This window comes from Typopeltis vanoorti, chromosome 12 (assembly GCF_054136105.1).
Source record: "Typopeltis vanoorti isolate ZY-2024b chromosome 12, IOZ_Tvanoo_1.0, whole genome shotgun sequence".
Lineage (NCBI taxonomy): Eukaryota > Metazoa > Arthropoda > Arachnida > Uropygi > Thelyphonidae > Typopeltis > Typopeltis vanoorti.
Genome location: NC_143560.1, coordinates 116,651,522 through 116,670,697, shown reverse-complemented (window position 1 = coordinate 116,670,697; position 19,176 = coordinate 116,651,522). Strand labels below are relative to the sequence as shown.

Genomic DNA, 19,176 nt, shown 5'->3' with positions numbered 1-19,176 from the left:
GGTTTCAGTAGGGTTTGATAGGCTAAAATTTTGTAGCATGTTTGCTAGTGAGGCCGTGATAATAGCTGTTAGGTTTTTAGGTGCTCTTGGTTGATTTTGGTCTGGAATTGGCCTAGTTGTACGGGTTACATCGGCATAACTTCTTGTTTGCTTTTGGTTGGAGGTCTCCGACTGTGGTCGATGAGTCTCCGGTTTTGATGTCTGGGCCGCTGGTGTTCTTGTACTGTAGGAGGAGGGCTGATTGATTGCCTCCATCCGTCTGTTCTTTGGGTGTTGAGTACATCCTTTGTAGTTCGCCGGATGAGGGCCACTGCAGTTGGCACATTTGGCCGAGGTGGTCCTTGGCTTAGTGCAGGTATTGGTTGGGTGGCTGTCTCCACATTTTAAACATCTATATTCTGCTCGGCATAGATTCTGGGCATGGCCAAACTTTTGGCACCTGTGGCACTGCCCAGAAGATGATCTTTTACGGAGTGGTTCCGGTGTGACGATGAGACCACAGACTGTTTTTAAGTTGTAGATATCCTTATATATTTTGTGAATCTCAACAAGGACTAATGGCATGGGAGTTTTGTCTGCTTTGTACATTCTGCTCACTTTGACTGGTGGCAGATCCTGAGAATTTAGGTCAGCAGCGATTTCTGCTGTGTCAATGTCTTCACAGACACCACGAAGGACTACTTTTAAATTTTTTTCTGAACTGAGCGCAAAGGTATGATACTGGATGCCTCTGTTGTCCAGTTCCTTGGTCAACCTTCTGTAGTCTGTCACTGTTGCTGGCTGAATCTTTATGCCTTCATCCATGTTTTTGGCCTTAATGAAGCCAATATGCAGATTGGACATTGTGGATCGTAAAGCTGCCCACTTTTGTTTTTCTCTAAGGATGACCGGAGGCACCTTTTCTTTGGGAGAGGTAGCGGCGTCCGAACCCTGAGAATCCTGTTCCATTACAGTATTGTCATTGTGCGGTTCTTCTGTTGTTCTTCGCTTTTTGCGAGCACGCACTTCTACAAAGTCTGAAGGTGTAGAAGGCATCGACTCTAAATGATCTTCAGCGACGACTTTGTGAGCACGCACTTCTGCAAAGTCTGAAGGAGTAGAAGGCATCGACTCTAAATGATCTTCAGCGACAGCGTCTGAGACACATTCAGGGGGAAACGTGTCATACAGTTTAACCTTTCCCGGCCAGTTATCACTCAGTAGCTTTCCCAGTCTGAGGAATTCCCTGTAGACTTCTTCGAATTGGGTCTCATTTAGAAGTTTTGTCATTTCAAGAAATAAAAATGTGTTGATACACAGATGGAGAAAGAGTAGAGGTCCCTCAGGTGCCCCGAGCAGGCAAAGACAATCCTGTGAACTTTTGAGGGTCCACTAGCAGATCCCGTAGACACTCTTAGGTGTCTACCAGCAATAAAATGTTACTCTATTATATATATCCCGTAGATCAAATCGATCTACCAGCAACGGTAGCAAATATTTCACCTTAAAAAACCTTAGAAAATGAAGAACACTTACCTCTGTATATATCATTTATCATTCAAAACTATCGCCACTAATTAACAACACAATGACTCAGCTGACTCTTTAATTTCATCATCAATAATACACTACACAAAACACTAACACACGGGCCGCCATTTTTTCTCCTCTTCTAATAAGAGCAGAAGCCATCAACATCTCAAGATGACACCAAGGTTGAAATAAAGTAGAAGTCCTATTTCCATATACAAGTAGCCAATAGGTGTAATAACTTATTATTAAAATACTCTAGATTAGAGATAGATATTGAAAGTTTTTTTTCACTTGTTTATACTATAAATTATAAATACCAAGAAAATATATTCTTGGTTTAATCCTTTATCCAAGCGTAAGCAAACAAAGCTTGCACGTGAAGTAACTTTTAACATCTATCTCTAAATCCAGAGTATTTTAATCAGAGTTTTAGTAGATAGGAGGTTTAAGTTCAGGTACCATATAGCAAAGTTTATGAATACAACTCAGAGAATAGTTGCAATGCTGAAATGAACATTGACATGTAAGAATAAGGAAGTCATTTTGCCTCTTTATAAGGCTTTGATACAACTTCATTGGGATTACTGTGCGCAGATATGGTCTTTTTGTTTCCAAAGTAATGCTGATATAGTGGAGAGGATGCAAAGGACTGTGTTAAAGATGATATCAGGACTGTGTAATATAGGTTATAAAGAAAGATTGAAAAGTTGTGGACTGCAGACACTAGCAAACAAGAGAAAGAGGGATGATATGATAGACATACAAAGTTTTGAAAGGGTCATACAGGATACCAGAAAATGGAATTTTGCATTTTATGGAGGGGTGGGAAAAGGACAAGAGGACATACATGGAAATTATGATTGAAGCAGTGAAGAAAGAAAAACTAGATTTTCTCTCATAGAGAATGCATGATTGGAATGGCTTGCCTTTGGAGGTGGTGAGTGTATTATGGTTTATGAATGATATGTTGCCCCTCTCTCAATGAGTCCTTGATGCCCTGGAGTGATAACATTTCTTAGGCTATCTGCCCTTCCCTACTGGCCAATTCCAATATATTTAATGACTTATTAAGTAAATTTATGGAAACTTCTATTGTCTGATAAGCTCAAGCATATGGAATGTTAGATAAGGAAAGATTGAGAATTTGTGGACTGCAGACACTAGCAAACAAGAGAAAAAGGGATAATATGATAGACATACAAGGTTTTGAAAGGGTCATACAGGATACCAGAAAATGGAATTTTGCATTTTATGGAGGGGTGAGAAAAGGACAAGGAAAAAGGTGGGAAAATGATAGAGAATTCACAAATTTGGGATAATTCCCCAGTGTCCACAACAACACAACTGAAAACATTACTCTCTTTAGACAGAAGCTTAACAAAAATCAGATTTTTTACAACATATATCTTAAAAATTATAAAACAATGAGGTCCAAAAATGTTACCTTTAGGCCATTCCATAGGTCAGAAAATTCATGCCGACACCAGCTCAAAAGTAAGATGGGAATAAGTGTTGCTGGCACTAGATACAGAAGAGCAGGTTGAGGACTGTTCATCAAGTATAGGCCCAGATAAGTTATTATCAATCCAATACCATAAGCTAGAAATAAAGTCTCACTGTACATCAAAGAAACACAGTTATACATTACGTAAAAATGAATATGATAAAGGTACATTTAAATTATTATACTTCCAAGAAATTGAGAGCAAGCTAGTAATGACAAATTCTTATGCAGAATTATCCTGGAAGTATAATCTGTTATGATATGTATCCTAGTATGAGGATACATATCATAACAGATTATACTTCCAGTTCTAATTATCAGGATTTTTGTCCGTAAAAAAAGTCTCATGACAGCATAATTACACTTAGAACTTCTTAATTTGAACATGGCTAACAGTAAAAGATGCTCTGTGTTGAATTATACCATTATCACATTAAAAGGACACTACAACATATTTTACATTCGGTACAGAGGCCACTCAATGTTGGGGTAATTTAATTAATTTGGCACTTCACCATTAAGATTCATTCTTGACACACAAGCAAAAATATAAATGAAATATTCTATAAATAAATGTCATTTAATATATTTCAATTGTGTATCTCAGCGAAGTAAGTAACCAACTCACTTGCTTAAAAATCAAATTGAAACATTCACTAAGAACAATTTTCAACAGCACAATACAAAATGAACACCCAACTAGATGATGCAGGGTATGTGCTACATCTTAATAGATGGATGCACAACACAAGCTATAATCAAGCATGATGAATTATTTCTTCTGAGATAAAGGTTAATGTGAAGTATCTGATGATTTTCCTTCAAATGCACCGCATTTTATATTGTATGTTTAAATTAGATGATTTACTAAAATTGTGAGGACGTCACAATGGATCACTGCAGAGATGTGAAGGTCAATGACATGTAGAAAAGTAAGTTGGTTATAGTTTCCCTGTATAACATCTTGATCAGATTAAAAGAAAAAGAGAGACTGACATAACTAAACATATTAATGTAATAGTTTTACTAAAATAAAGAGCCAAAAGGCTTCAGTTCGGTGATTGCAAAATTATATAAGTGGATATTAAATCCAGCATTATTTCAAATGCCAAATGTAGAAACTATGAAAAAGTAACTTGACTAGAGGGCTTACGGGAATACACTCCCCAACATTCACGAGTTGCCTCAGCATGGACTAATAGAAGACACAGGCACTGTCCAAGTGGCTATATATTTGCCTTTTATTAGTCTATTTTGATAAGGTTTCACTGGCCTGGCAGCTGTTTTGAACTGGTTGGTTCTCCGCAGAGACCAGGTAGAAACCTTAAGAGAGCAAAAACTCTCGTTCAGTACTAAGGGCAGCGAAATCTTATCAAAATGGATTAACAAAAGGTAAACATATAGACACTTGGGCAGCACCCATGTCTTCTATTAGTCTGTGCTGAGGTAACTCGTGAATGCCGGGGAGTATATTCCCACATGCTATTTGGTCAACTTACTTTAGGAAACTTCCATAGTTTCTACATTTGGCTTTGAAATAATGCTGGATTTAATATCCACTTTACTTATGTAATAGTTTTATTTTAATATTGTCATGAAATTTGTGTGTCTCTAGAAAGAGAATAAAAATTATGTAAATCATTTTATAAAATGTTGTGCTGTTATTAAAACAATTGTAACTTATGTTACAAAATATTTGTAAGCTTCAGGAACATTTTGTAATGTCAACAGAGGCAATGTATGGAGTTGACCAAGTTCATTTTGACCAACAAATATCAAGGAATTATCGTTATTTAATTTAAAGACTGAAATTGTATAGCACAACTGTTTTTCATAAATCTTCAGTAAAACTGAAGATTTATTTTGCAAGTGTTTCATTCTACTCATAGAAGAAGAGTGCTGTATTAACTGGCAGTTTGAAGCTAGCACTCTTATATACACACACAATGAGGAAGCAGCGTATTAGTAGTGACAGCTGTTATTTTGGTTTCATTGTCATGAACATTGCAATGTGTAATGGGTATGTGGGTTCCTTTTTACAGAAGAAAGTAAAAATTGAAGGAATGGTATCAGAGATATACAGATTTATCTGAAAATGATTCTTTCAAATGGTTAAAATGTTGAAGAAGGCCTTTAATCTTTTCTTAACAGGATAAATCGAAGGAAGGAATTCCTACATGGTTTTTGTGTACTGTTCTCTCTCTCTCTATGTTCACTGGGCATCTATAGATGCCGTGTGGTCACTCCGATGCTCAGTGATGCGCCACAAGAGGGCTCGCCATAGTCCTGTTGTCTGCTATTTTGAAGACTTCAACTCTCTGAAGATTAGTCACCCCACACACCATCTATCCATCTTATCGATGGTCTACCCCTGCCTTTTTTTCCAGGAACTTTACCTTCTATTACTGTTCTGAGAAGTTCCCCTTCCATCTTTTCTATGTGTCCAAAATATTTTAATCAATATCTTTAAAGTTCTACCGATCTTTTCTGACACCCATTCATTTGTATGCCTTTCAGTATATGATATTAACAACAGCTTTCTGTAACACCACATCTCAAAAGCAGATATCCATTAGGTTCCAGGTCTCATATCCATAAATCGCTATTGGAAAAACAACTGCATCCAAAATCATCAACTTTGTTCCCATGGAGATAAATCCATCCTTCCAGATTTTAGACAGGTCTCTGACTGTTGTTTTAGCCATTCCTAACCTTTTTCTGACATCTTCTGAAAAGCAATTCTTCACATTAATAATGGATCCAGGTACTCAAACTTGCTGACTTCCTCAATTCTTTTGCATTAAGGTACACTTGTTTCTCAAGAGCTTCTCTGTTTGTATTTCCTTTGAGAACCATAATCTTTGCTTTGATAGGAATGAGTTGAAGTCTTCTGTTATTACTGATCTTGTTAACTTTGTCAAGAATTAGTCCTAGTTCTTCCATGTCATTACAAAGGAGTACTGTATCATCAGCATACCTTAGATTACTGATCAATCTACCTCCTATACCAATTCCTGTTCTGAGCTCATCCAATGCTTCGCACATGATGTCCTCTGCATATATACTAAACAAGTGAGGAGAAGTAATATCCTTGTGTAACTCCTTTTCCGACCTGAAGCCAATCAGTCAATCCAAAACCTGTTCCTACCATGGCTTCTTGCCCCCTGTACAAGTTGGCTATCAACCTGATAGTGTGTTGAGGAAAACCCCATTCTTTTCATTACTTCCCACAGTTTCACATGCTCAATACATTCAAAAGCTTTAGAGTAGTCTAAGACACACATTACCAGAGGGAGTCTGAATTCTTTATATTTTTGTATGATCTGTCTAAAGCAAAGGATCTGATCTCTGGTGTCCTTACCTTTCCTAAAACCTGCTTGTTCCTCGGGCATCTCTGCTTCAACTTTGGCCTCAATCTCATTTAGCATGATCTTAAATAAAATTTTGCTTGCATGAGATATTAAACTAATAGTTCTTGCATGCTTTCATACACCCTTTCTTATATAGTGGTATGAAAACAGACTCCTTCCAGTCCCTAGGCCATGATCCTGTCTCCCATATCCTTGTAATCAATCTATGAAATGCTCTTATACCTCAATCCTCTAAGGCCTTAATTAACTCTGCTGGGATTTCATCTGCACCTGGGGCCTTATTGCAGTTAAGCTGCTTAACTGCCCTTTCAACTTCATGCCTAAGTGGAGGAGGTTCCAAATCAAAATTTTCCTGGTGAGGAGGCTCCTCCATATTTTCTTTATCCACTCTACTGTACAGTTCCCCACAATATTCCTTACATCTGTTTTTGATTTCCAGTTCTTCTGTTTAGTAATGCTCCATTCCTGTCTTTGATGGCATTCAATTTAGGCTTAAAGTTTTGCTTTAAGTCACAAACTAAATAAAACATCCTTTTATAATTGAGCCTCCTCATCTGAAACTCTATATCTTCACGTTTATTAATATAGAACTTTTCCTTGTCCTGCTTGATGGCGCTTCTTACTTCTCTATGTAATCTTTTGTATTCTTCAGTCCCTGTGTCTCTTTGTTTTTCCAACCACCTTCTTTTGATTAGTTTCCATGTTGAATCTGATATCCATGGGTCTCTTGGTCTTCTTATTTGGCCAAGATACTTCTTCGCTGTATCCTGTATTATCACCTTGACTCCTTCCAAGCATTTCGGTTAAGCTCTCCTCATTGGCCTCCAAAAAATCATCCAACCGAGTTGATGTTTCTTCTGTGAATCCACTAGGAATTACTCTGACATCCAATCTAGTGGGATGATGTGCCTGACTTGGAAATTTTTGGAGTCTTAGGCTTACTGGTGTACTGTTCATGAGAGATTTTATTTTATTTTATTTTATTTTATTTATTTATTTTTTTTAACAGTTAGAATAAAGGACCATTTAAAGAACTGTAAAGCCAATAGTTTATTCTAAGTATTTTATCCACATGGATAATTTTTTGGTTACTAGAGTAATTTTTCTTTCGGTTTATGGAAAATAATTAACTGAGTAAGCACTAGATTTGTCAGATTGAGATGACAAATTTTGAAACTGATTGTGTTGAATATAATGGAAAGTTAAAGTGCTAAAAGGTATTAGCAAGGAGATTTTTCTTATTGATTCTTTAAATTTTTTTTTATTTCTGAAATTAAATTTGTGTGAGAGAAAAAGTTTCTTATGAGATCTTTTTAAATAAATTTTATGTAAATGACATTTTTTATTTTTAAATTAATTAAACAATATTTCTTTTTTGTATTACAATTTTCTGATCTTATTTATAAGACTAGGTGAATGCTGTGAGCCTCAGTTCTGAATGTTGAGTAGATTCATATTCCAGTTAATGCCTGGAACTCAATATTCAATGTGTCAGCCGGCAAATGGTTGTTTTTACATAATATCCATTATAGCACCCTACGGTCATGTTCAGTGAGTGTGGTGGGTCCTCCACTGTGGGTAGCACTTACAGTTGACTCCCTGTGCTTCTATCTCAGTAATGTAGCACTGATTATTGACATGGGATGGCCCAATTTGTCAACAATTTGATGAACAGATAGGCCTACAACATGGCACTCTACCTTTCAAACTCAGTCAGTTCCCTTCTCACAGTCATTTCACCTGGACATAGCTGAACTTAACAACTTCCCTGACTTGGGAGCATCATATTCCTCCGGTCTATACCAGTTACAAACACGTAACTCGTTACAGGGCATTGTGCATCCTGTTCATAGGGATGTCCATCGACTTCTTTCCAAGCTGTGTACATATGGCTAAGTATATCAATGTAAATTTTTTAATTCCTTGATTTTTAAGGGTTTCTAAAATACCTACTGCTGAGATTAAATCAAATGCCTTTTTCAAATCAATAAATGCAATATCTAAGGGTTTTTGGTATTTGTCTTATTACACAAATATGATGAATAGTGCTATAGTGTTTTCTGAATCCCACTTGTTCTGGAGGTTGGCAAAAATCTAGTCTGTTTAGTATTCTGTTGAACATGATTTTTGTGGCAATTTTGTATATTGCTGAAAGGAGACTGATGCGGGCAATTTTTAATATCTTCTCTGTCTCCTCACTCCCCCCCCCCCTTTTTTTTTCAAAATTATAAGGATAGCATCATTCCAAGTCTTTGGTATTATCTTCTGTCTTAGGTATGATATATAAATTTTACTTAATATAGTCACAACTTTTAGAACTTCAGTTTTTTCCCCAGAAATTTTTACCAGCTGGGTGGAATGAAGCATTAGCCAGGCGTACAAAAATTATTTTTCCATTCTTGCTCATTATTTAGCCATGTCAATTCACAACGTTAGCCAGGCGGTCAGTAAAACCAGCCGGGTGGTTTGCCCATTTAAAAGGCCCTGGGGAGAACACAGAACTTCCACCAGTAACTCATCACCTGGTGTATTTCATTACTCATGCTACCCATTGCATACTGAATTTCTTTTAAAACATCAGGGCACATTTCTTCCTTTACAGTTTGGGGGTATTACATTTTTGTATTCAATTGATTTAAGTCTTGGGACTCACCATATAATTTGGCATATAATGATTCTATTCTTCTTATGATCTATTTTTTGTCTTTAATTAGTGCTCCAAGAGTAATGGAGCACAAATTAATTTCATCTTTAAGGGTTATTCATTTATTTTGTCCTATAGACAACTCATGTCTCACTCCTTTTAGACTCATATTGCTTTCTATTGTAAGTCTGATTTTCACTTCATCCTTTCCCTTATTATTTTACACAGCTCTGAGAATTCTATTATACTTCTGACGTCTAGATCTCTTTTAATTTCTCATCTCTTTCTGAGAAGGTTTCTGGTTTCTTCAGGCAATTTTTTTTTCATCTTTTTGGTTGATTCCCCCCAGTCTCTCTGGCATTATTTAGTAGAGTCTCAGTTATTATTTGGTAATTTTTATCTAAGTCATCATTTCATATCAATATTATTATTGCACAGGCACCTCCATAGTGTCTTAAGACTCATCATAGGAGATCCAAGAGAGATGACCTCTTGTTCTGCTCCCTCTAGCCAAGTGCCGAAACATTTTCTATGCATCAATCTTATAAAGTAATTTAAATGTTTCTATCATATCTCCCCTTTTTCGCCTGTCAGCCAACCCTCAATCAATCCTTGTAAGGAACATTCCGTAGACCACTCACCATCTCGGTCACTCGTCTCTGGATCATCTCCACTTCCTCATCCCCCCAAGAAACCCATATGACCAGACCCCTGAGCACAGTATCCAGATGTGGTTGTATTAAGGCTTTATAAAGAGGAATGATAACTCCTTTAACTCTGTTGGTTAGTGTGTTCTTCAATAACTGAGTAATCCTGTAAGCTACCCTGGTTATTTAGCAATATGCTATCTAAACTTCAACTCTATCCACTACTATTCTCAAATCCCTGGCTTAATCAATTTCCTGATGTAGAGTTCCCTCAATGTGGTACATGGCTTGTAATCGTTGAATACCAAAATGCTTAAGTTGATACTTTTCCACATTAAATTGACATCCATTATGTTTTGTCCATACTGGTAGCCTATTCAAATCATCCTGCAAGCTCTCTACATTATCTTGATTAACTATTACCCTGCCCAACTTTGCATCATTAGCAAATAACTGAATATCTCCCTTAAAATTATTCCCTATATCATATCATTTATGTACAAATTAAACAGCAGCAATGGTCCAAGCAGAGAGTCCTGAGGCCCAGTACTAGTCACCTGCCTTCTAGTGGATTTTGTTCTTTGATATACTACTTTTTTGGTATCTGTTCATCAGCCTCCCTTTTATCCATATCACCAGTTTTCATATCTGTCCCCATTTGTTCCTGTTTGTGAAACAGAGTTCCATGTGGTATCCCATCAAATGGTTTTGCAAAATCCAGCAATATCATCATGTAGCCATTCCCTTTATCCAACTCAGCTGTCACCCTATTATAAAAAGTTAATAAATTACTAAGGCATAACCTGCCTCAGGTAACACATTCCTGAATTCTCTTTTTGACTAAATTTTCCAGTAATTTTTACCACCACACCTGAGATACTGATTGGTCTATAATTTTGTTAGCACAGACCTAGGTCCCCTCCCCATTAAAAACTTTCATAATTATCAGTTCTTTACATAGATTTGAATGTTCCTTTTGAATCTTCTTTAAAAAAAAAAAAACTGTTGTCAATAATAAAATAAAACGTTTGCATTATTTTGCAACCTTTATATATATTTTTTAAAAATAAAGCATATTATTCCTGTTATAAATTTCAATATTATTTAGAAAACAAATGTCTAGAATGAAAACAAGGGAAAATATTTTACTCACCACATGATGTTGTTATAAAGTAAACCTTTCCTCTTTTCATTATCATATCAAATCCATGACAGTAAGACACTAGAAGTCCTATAACAAAGAATGTACTGACTTAAATCATTGTAACTATTCAGTTTGTTTGAAAGGTAACCTTGAAGGACAACCAATTATTATCTCCCCACCAGTCTACAAACATAAATGTAGATACAATTAAAAAAAATGTTACTTTTTGGTGTAAAATTAAATACAGTCATCCCTCGACTTAGGTATTCGATTCGTTCCATCCGGCAGGATATAAGTCTATACATTAAATCAACAGTTACAGGGGTTAGGGACTTAACCATAACAAGTATAGTCATTTTAATTTTTAAACCTTATAAAACTGTGCTGTGTGTTACGGCCATTATAAAATAGGGGAATAATCACTGAAATCTTCCTTCACAATCACATCTTCATTATCTTTCCTATGTGAAGTACCAGGCTGCAGCTCTTGTGTAGCCTTTTGTTTTTTGATGAAAATGACTAATGTGTTTTGCTTATTCCTCTTCTTCTTTTCATCATATATTTTGTTTATAGCAAACAAACGCATCATTTACTTTCCTTTCTACTAATTAGTAGTGTTCAACATTGAGGTTCATGTCTTCTGCCATTTTGAGAACATTTCTGGAAGACCAATCACTGTGAATTGTTTAACTACCTCTTCTTGTTTCTCTTTTCCCTTTTCTGGTTCTTCCTCTTCTGAAACACATTCCTCCAGTTCGACCAATTCTTCGTTGGTCATCTCTTCACGTTTTTTTTTTTTTTTTTTTTTTTTTTTTTTGCCACTTCATCCCAAGCCACAGCAATATTTTTAATAGTATGATAAATATTGCAGAATTGCATGAAAGTCTGATCATTTCCTTTAGTGGCAGAAATGGCTTGTGAAAAAGTTCTCCATAGATAATAAGCCTTAAACACTGAAAGAATCCCCTGATCCATAGGGTGGATCAATGAAGTAGTGTTTGAAGGGAGAAACATGACTTGATCTTGGGGTTGAAGATGTAAGGTGCATGACCTGGAGCATTATCTAAAATTAATAAAATTTTAAATTCTATATTTTCTTTCACACAATAGCTTTCCATTTCACTTGCATAGCAGTTGATTAAGGCATCCTTAAACAATTTTTGAGTCATTCACAACTTCTTATTGCTCTGATAATGAACTGGAAGAGTATGCTTCCTAATGTTTTTGAAGGCTCGCGGATTCTCACTGTGCCATATCTCAAATGGTTTCAGTTTATATCCAGCCACATTGCCTGCTAACAGAATTGTAATATGGTCTTTAAGAGCTTTGAAACCAGGCATAGATTTTAGCTTTTGGTGGATGAATGTCTGCTAGGACATTTTTTTCCAATACAAGGAGGTCTCATCCATATTAAATATTTGTTGTGGCAAATAATTTTCCCCCATGATAATTTTATCCAATTTCTCCACAAACTCCTTGGCAACCTTCTCATTGGCACTTGTAGATTCACCGCACATTTTCATATTATGCAGCACAAAACACTGCTTGAATCTCATGAACCAATCGGAAGCGTTGAATTCATAATTGTAAATGGACTCTGCTTTCTCCTTCAACATGTTCAAGAGACTTAGTGCCTTAGCGGTTATGGTCACAGTGCTAAGGGGTATGCACTTTTGGTTCAGGCCCTCTATCCATGATGCAAGTAGCTTTTCCATATCATCGACAGGACCTTGTTGCTTCATCACTATTATCGATTTCATGGAAGCAGATCCTTTCACAGCCTCTACGATTTTATCCTTATTTCAAAATGGCCATCACTGTGGAATGAAACATCTGAGGTCATGTGCAATAACAATGACGAGCTTACCAGTTTCATGTTGCTTTATAACTTGAACTTCATTTCAAGATTAACTGCTCACCTCTTTTTCTGTGATTCTTCACTAAGTTTTTTGATTGGGCATGTAGGGGGGCCAAGTTGCTCAAAATATCATGAAATATTTAATGATAAACACACAAATAACCTATTTCTCAAACACAAAATCAACAGAGGAACCGTTGAAGACAAGTGCCAACTGAAGTTTCCGTCGAATGCACTGTTGTCACTGCACATGATGCATTGTTGCTAAATAGGAACCTTTTTACTTTACGCTCGCTTGCGTCTTGTTCGAAAGTATAGTTGAAATGTTAATCTCTTGTGGGATCACCATACAGTATATATAGCAAGCTTCTAAATAGTTAAAATTGAAATAGTAAAGTTTATTTATTTATTTTTTGTATTACATGGAGCCTGCAATGCAATGGCGTGTCAAAATGTATCATGAATACAATCATTTGAATTCATCCTATTTTGCAACTTTTTATTTATGTAAAATGGTAGAATAGAAAATGAATATATTATTATTATTTTTTTTTAATAAATAAAACGATTACAAATTTGTACAAAATTGCCTATTACAAATAGCAGTTGATCAAGTGCTTAAAGTTGTGAAATGATAATACATCTCCAAATCAAAAAAATTAGAATAATCAAAGAAATGTGTTGAATGATTTGTAGTTTTAATTTATTGCACAGAAAATATTACAAAATTGAATTAGCATAACCTAAATCTATGTACTTTGTAGATTATATAACTACATAAACACATAAATATGTAATATAAATTATAAGAAAACTTTTATTTGAAAAACATTTACAAAATTAGAATAATTTTTAACATGGTTCAAAATATTAAAATAATGCAAAAATAAATGCAGAAAAATTAGGCAAAGGGAAACAACATGATAATTAGTACTTTGTTGCATCCACCTTTATGACCGTTTGTAAACGGTTGGGCATATTATTTGCTAGTGGTTCACAGTCTTTTTTTTTTTTTCCTTTATCAAAACATGCCCATATGGTCTGCAACTAGAAACAAGTTCATTTTTCTCTCTTCGGGCAACTTTTTGAAGATGTTTCTTCATAATTCCCACAAATTCTCAGGGGATTTAAATCTGGTGAGTTTGTTGGCCAAGGAATTACATTGATTTGCCTTTCTTTGAACCATCTAATATTGATCTTGAAAGTATGACAAGAAGCTGAATCTTGCTGAAAAAGGAAATCACCATCATATAAATCTCCCAGTTCAGGTAACAAAGTGCTCAAGAATTTCTTGGTACACTTTGGAATTGACTTGTAGGCTGTGTAAACAAATACACAGTCTACCCGGACACTCTATGGTCATACAAGCCCATACCATGAACAGAGGCTGCAAATTTCACTGAAACAATTAATATCCCTCGATGATCATAGGACACACAAAACATACTTTCATTGCTAAAAAGTACCTTTTTCCAATCCTCTTGACCCCACAAGTGTTTGCTTACACTAGGGTTTCTCAAACTGTGTTCTGCGGAAGGTGAATAGGTGTTCTGCAAGAAGATCTATAATTTGTCATTTTAGTTTTCTAAGCATTTTTCATGAATAAATATTTTATAGTAGAAATATTCTGAGGAGAATAATATTTGTGAACATGTCGAAAAGCTCAGATCCAGAACGCCTAATAACATCCGTGTATCATTAATTTTCACACATTGAAACCTTTCAACATTTGGGAAAGGGAATACTGCTGTTTATGACCAGTCATAAAAATTGCCTGCAAGCGGATTATAACAATGGGTGGCATATCCTCTGTTCTCAAAACTGAAGAAAATGACATCTGTATAGCAAATGTCAGTGACCAAGAGTCATATTTTTAAACATGGAAATATTCATGAATTATCGTTAATTTTCACACATCGAAATCTTTCAACAATCGCGAAAGAGAATAACGCCGTTTATGACCGATCACAAAAATTGCCTGCAAGCTGATTAGAACAATGGGTGGCGTGTTCTCAAAACTAAACAAAATAACATTGTGTTGCAAAAGTCAGTGACCAATCAGCAAGGAAGTATAAAGAAAATTTTTCCACTGAAATTGAAGATCAAGGTAGTCTGTATCTGGTTCTCAAATCTATTAATACTGAATACTTTCTTTGCAAGTTTGTATTGCAGTGTGTACGTGCTTGTTCTGAAACAGGAGTGCCGTGGTTTTTTTAAAAGTAATAGGGATACAGATTTAAATTCTAATATGAATAAGAGACAAGGCACTTAGTTTAAATTTGGTATTAGGAAATTTCTTATTGAAGGTGATTGTGATGGAACAGATAGTGAGTCATCCACCTCAAGCCTACAAAGATCTCCAGGATGTACAAAAGGAGGGGAAAACTACCAGCACACAGGGAAAAAAGTCTGCATTCACTCGCAAGTACTTATATTATAAATTTTTAGTGATCAGAATAGGATATGTCAATGAAAACCAGCACAAATTAATTTAATGATGGTTTAATTAATTATTAATTAATAGTTAATTATCAATTAATAATAAAATCAGCTAAATTACCAATTAATACATTACAAAATAACTAAAGTGTTCTGTGAAAATTTCAGGATTAGTGAAGTGTTCCGTCATAGAAAAAGTTTGAGAAATCCAGGCTTACACCATTGCACTCTAGCTGCCTTTTTTGTGTGGAAATCATAAGTGGCTTCATCTTGGCACACATGATTTAAAACCCAATTTGTGAAGTCGTCTCAACATTGTAGATTTAGATGCATTCACACCTAGTTCTTTCCATCTCTTGTGAAAATACCTTACACTTTGGAAGCGTTTTTTTCTTCACGATATTCTTCAATCTCCTCTCATCTCTTGATGTAGTTACTACCTTCTGACTGCTACTGCAGCGATTATTTTGAAAACTCCAGTTATTAGAATACTGCCTCAATATTCTAATCATGCTTCTTTGAGAACATTTCAATTCCTTAGCTATAAACTGTTGAGTTTAGTCTTCACCATACGAAATTTCTTAGCTTCCGATATGTCACTCAATTCGACCCATTTTTAGCAAATGATTAATTGAAATCCACATGTAAATGATTCCTCAAACATGAGTCAGTCCCACAGCTAATGAAATATATGCTATTTCTATGCTCTCCTGAAAACCAATTGAAAAAATTTGGAATATTCTAATATTTTGAACCACATTTAAAAATTATTCTAATTTTGTGAATTTTTCAAATAACCATTTCCTTATAATTTATATTACATTTTTATGTTTTTACATGGTTATATAATCTACAAAGTACATAGATTTAGATGATGCTAATTCATATTTGGTAATAATTATTTTCTATGCAATAAATTAGAATTGCAAATCATTCAACACATTTTCTTTGATTATTCTAATTTTTTGATTTGGAGGTGTACTAGTCTGCATTCAATTGAAAAACAAATTTTTCAAAACACACCCCAATGTTGGATTCTTGACAGGTAACACAACTGATATGGAGGAAAATTGGACAAAGGAAGTTAGTAATGATGTAAATTTTTCATGTAGTACTATCATATCCTGTACACCTCTTGAGGATACAAGGCAGGAATTTGATGATGATGAATTTTTCAATTCTTAACATGCAGTTCTTGAGAGAATTGCTGTCAAGAAGACAAAATACTAGTGCAAACCAAAAGTTATAAGTAAATTTTTATCCTTGATAAAAATTTACCCCTTGTAAATTTTTATCAAGGATACACTCAAGTACACTCCTTGAGTGTATCATATCCTGCACGCTCAAGGAGTGTACAGGATATGATAGTACTACATGAAAAATTTACATCATTACTAACTCCCTATCTACAATTTTCCACCAAATCAGTCTGTTACTTGTCAAGACTCCAACATTATCAAATCTTATATTCTATCATCTAAGCCTTAGGATTGATATGGTACAAAGTACCTTAGACTCTAAAGCACTTTGTACCGTATCAATCCATCTATATCTTGGTCTTCCTCTGGGTCGTTTTCCTGCCAACCATCTCGCAGAGAACACTTGTTTTGCTAATCTTTCATCGCCCATTCTGTTTAAGTGACCATACCCTCTGAGATTAGCTCTGCTAACGCATTCCTGGATGCTGATAATGTCAAGTTCTTTCCTAATATCCTCGTCTTTAATATGATATTGCCATTGATGCCATCTGTTCACACATTTTAATCTTTCTCAGGGCTCTCATATCTGCAGTCTCTAGTCTTTGGTCAAGTGTTTTACTTCTGACCCAGCTCTCAGATCCATAAGTGTTAAAACTGGTTTGAACACTGTCTTGTATACTAATTTAGTGCTCTGACTAATTTCTCTCTTATTCCATATGAATTTATTCAGTTGACTTCCTACCATATCAGCTTTGTTGATTCTGTTGTCTATTTCCATATTTAATTTACAATCTTCACTAAAAATCTTGTTACTTGTTCCACAGGTTCTCCGTTCACAATGCAGTTGACATTTTCAATGATTCTGCCTATTTTCATTGTCTTTGTCTTTTTATTGCTGACCTTCAATACCATGTCTATTACAACAGTTATTCAATTTAGTCAGGGAATCTTGCAGACTTGTAGCAGATTTATTTAGAAGTATAACATCGTCTGCATAAAGCAAAGAGCTGACATTAACATCTCCAATTTTGATATCAGCTCCAATACCACTTTCTTTCATAATATGATCCATAAAGATAATGAATAAAAGAGGGGATAATGTACATCCTTGTCTCACACCAGATTTAACATTAAACCATCTTCCTGTACTTCCTTGAATCCTAACTGCTGATTTACAACTTAAATAAAGACTAAGTATTGCTTGATATAATGTCCCCATCCCTTCTCTCTTGGCACCTTGTCATGTGCCTTTTCCAGATCGACAAAACTTAAATACAGATCTTTGTTATATTCCCATGATTTCTCGACTATTTATCGTAAAGTGAAGATCTGATCCTGACAGCTTCTATTTGGCCTGAATCCAGCTTGTTCTTCCACAATTCTTCCCAACCGTTTCTCAAGAATACTAGTATAAATCTTGCCCGGAACACTCAGTAGGGAAATACCTCCGAAATTCTTACATTCAGTTTTATTTCCCTTTTTATATATGGGTACTATGAGAGCTCTACTCCAATCATCGGGAATTCATCCCTCTGTCCAGGCCTTCTGAACTATGCAGTGCAGCCCCTGTAAGACTCTTATACCACCATACTTTAGCATTTCTGGTCGAATATCATCTACTCCTGCTGCCTTTCAACATTTCAAGCCTTTGATGGCTTTTTCTACTTCAAGTATGGATATGTATTCCTGACTGTATGCCTGTTGAGTGTTTTTTTACCACTGTGCTATCACTGCTATTTTCATTTAGCAATTTTTCGAAGTAATTACTCCATACTTCAAGGATATCTTTTTCTCCTGTTTTCATGTCACCTTTATCTCCAATTCTTTTTACAGCACTCTTTCCTCCATTTCTGAGTTTCTTCAACAACCTCTAGAATATTTTGCCACTTTCTTGATATTTATTTTCTATGTTCTTGCCAAAGTTCTCCCATGACTTTTGTTTAGCTAGTTTTGCACAGTGTTTAGCTTTCTTACATTTGTCTCTGTATTCTCTAAGAGCAAAAGCTGACTTATTTGCCAGGAACTTTTGATATGCTTTCTTCTTTTCCTTCACTGCCTCTTTTACTTCTTGTGTCCACCATAAATCTCCTCAATCCCAAACCACCTTACAACTGGCAATAATGATTTGTTCTTCTTTATATATGAAGAGAAGTATGAAAGTAATGTAATTTTTTCTTTCAATTTGAGTACAGCAGAAAGCTTTTCATGTCACCAAGTGGAAGCAGTTATCTACAGTGCTGCAACAGCTACATGAACACAGCACATCAGTAGTTCAAAATAGTGGCTATTGCAGATGCACATCTGGAGCAAAGGGGATCATGCTACTGGACTTTTTGGAGAGAGGCTCCATGATTAATTCAAAATGAAATTCAGGCACTGAAGAAATAGAAGAGAAAAAAAAAAGCATTTGTCTCTGTATTCTCTAAGAGCAAAAGCTGACTTATTTGCCAGGAACTTTTGATATGCTTTCTTCTTTTCCTTCACTGCCTCTTTTACTTCTTGTGTCCACCATAAATCTCCTCAATCCCAAACCACCTTACAACTGGCAATAATGATTTGTTCTTCTTTATATATGAAGAGAAGTATGAAAGTAATGTAATTTTTTCTTTCAATTTGAGTACAGCAGAAAGCTTTTCATGTCACCAAGTGGAAGCAGTTATCTACAGTGCTGCAACAGCTACATGAACACAGCACATCAGTAGTTCAAAATAGTGGCTATTGCAGATGCACATCTGGAGCAAAGGGGATCATGCTACTGGACTTTTTGGAGAGAGGCTCCATGATTAATTCAAAATGAAATTCAGGCACTGAAGAAATAGAAGAGAAAAAAAAAAGCATTTGTAGAGTTCAGCTCACCA

At 35.4% G+C, this 19,176-nt stretch overlaps 1 protein-coding gene across 1 annotated transcript in view; it reads right to left on the bottom strand.

The window, feature by feature from the left end:
• LOC150101162 (signal peptide peptidase-like 2B) overlaps positions 1-19,176 on the bottom strand; it is a 183,884-nt gene that overhangs the window by 14,615 nt on the left and 150,093 nt on the right. The window contains exons 13-14 of the mRNA XM_090401377.1: positions 10,832-10,909; positions 2,957-3,111 (exon numbers count right to left, since the gene is read on the bottom strand). Of these exons, the coding sequence (XP_090257503.1) occupies positions 2,957-3,111; positions 10,832-10,909 (233 nt within the window). The remainder of the gene's footprint in view (positions 1-2,956; positions 3,112-10,831; positions 10,910-19,176) is intronic.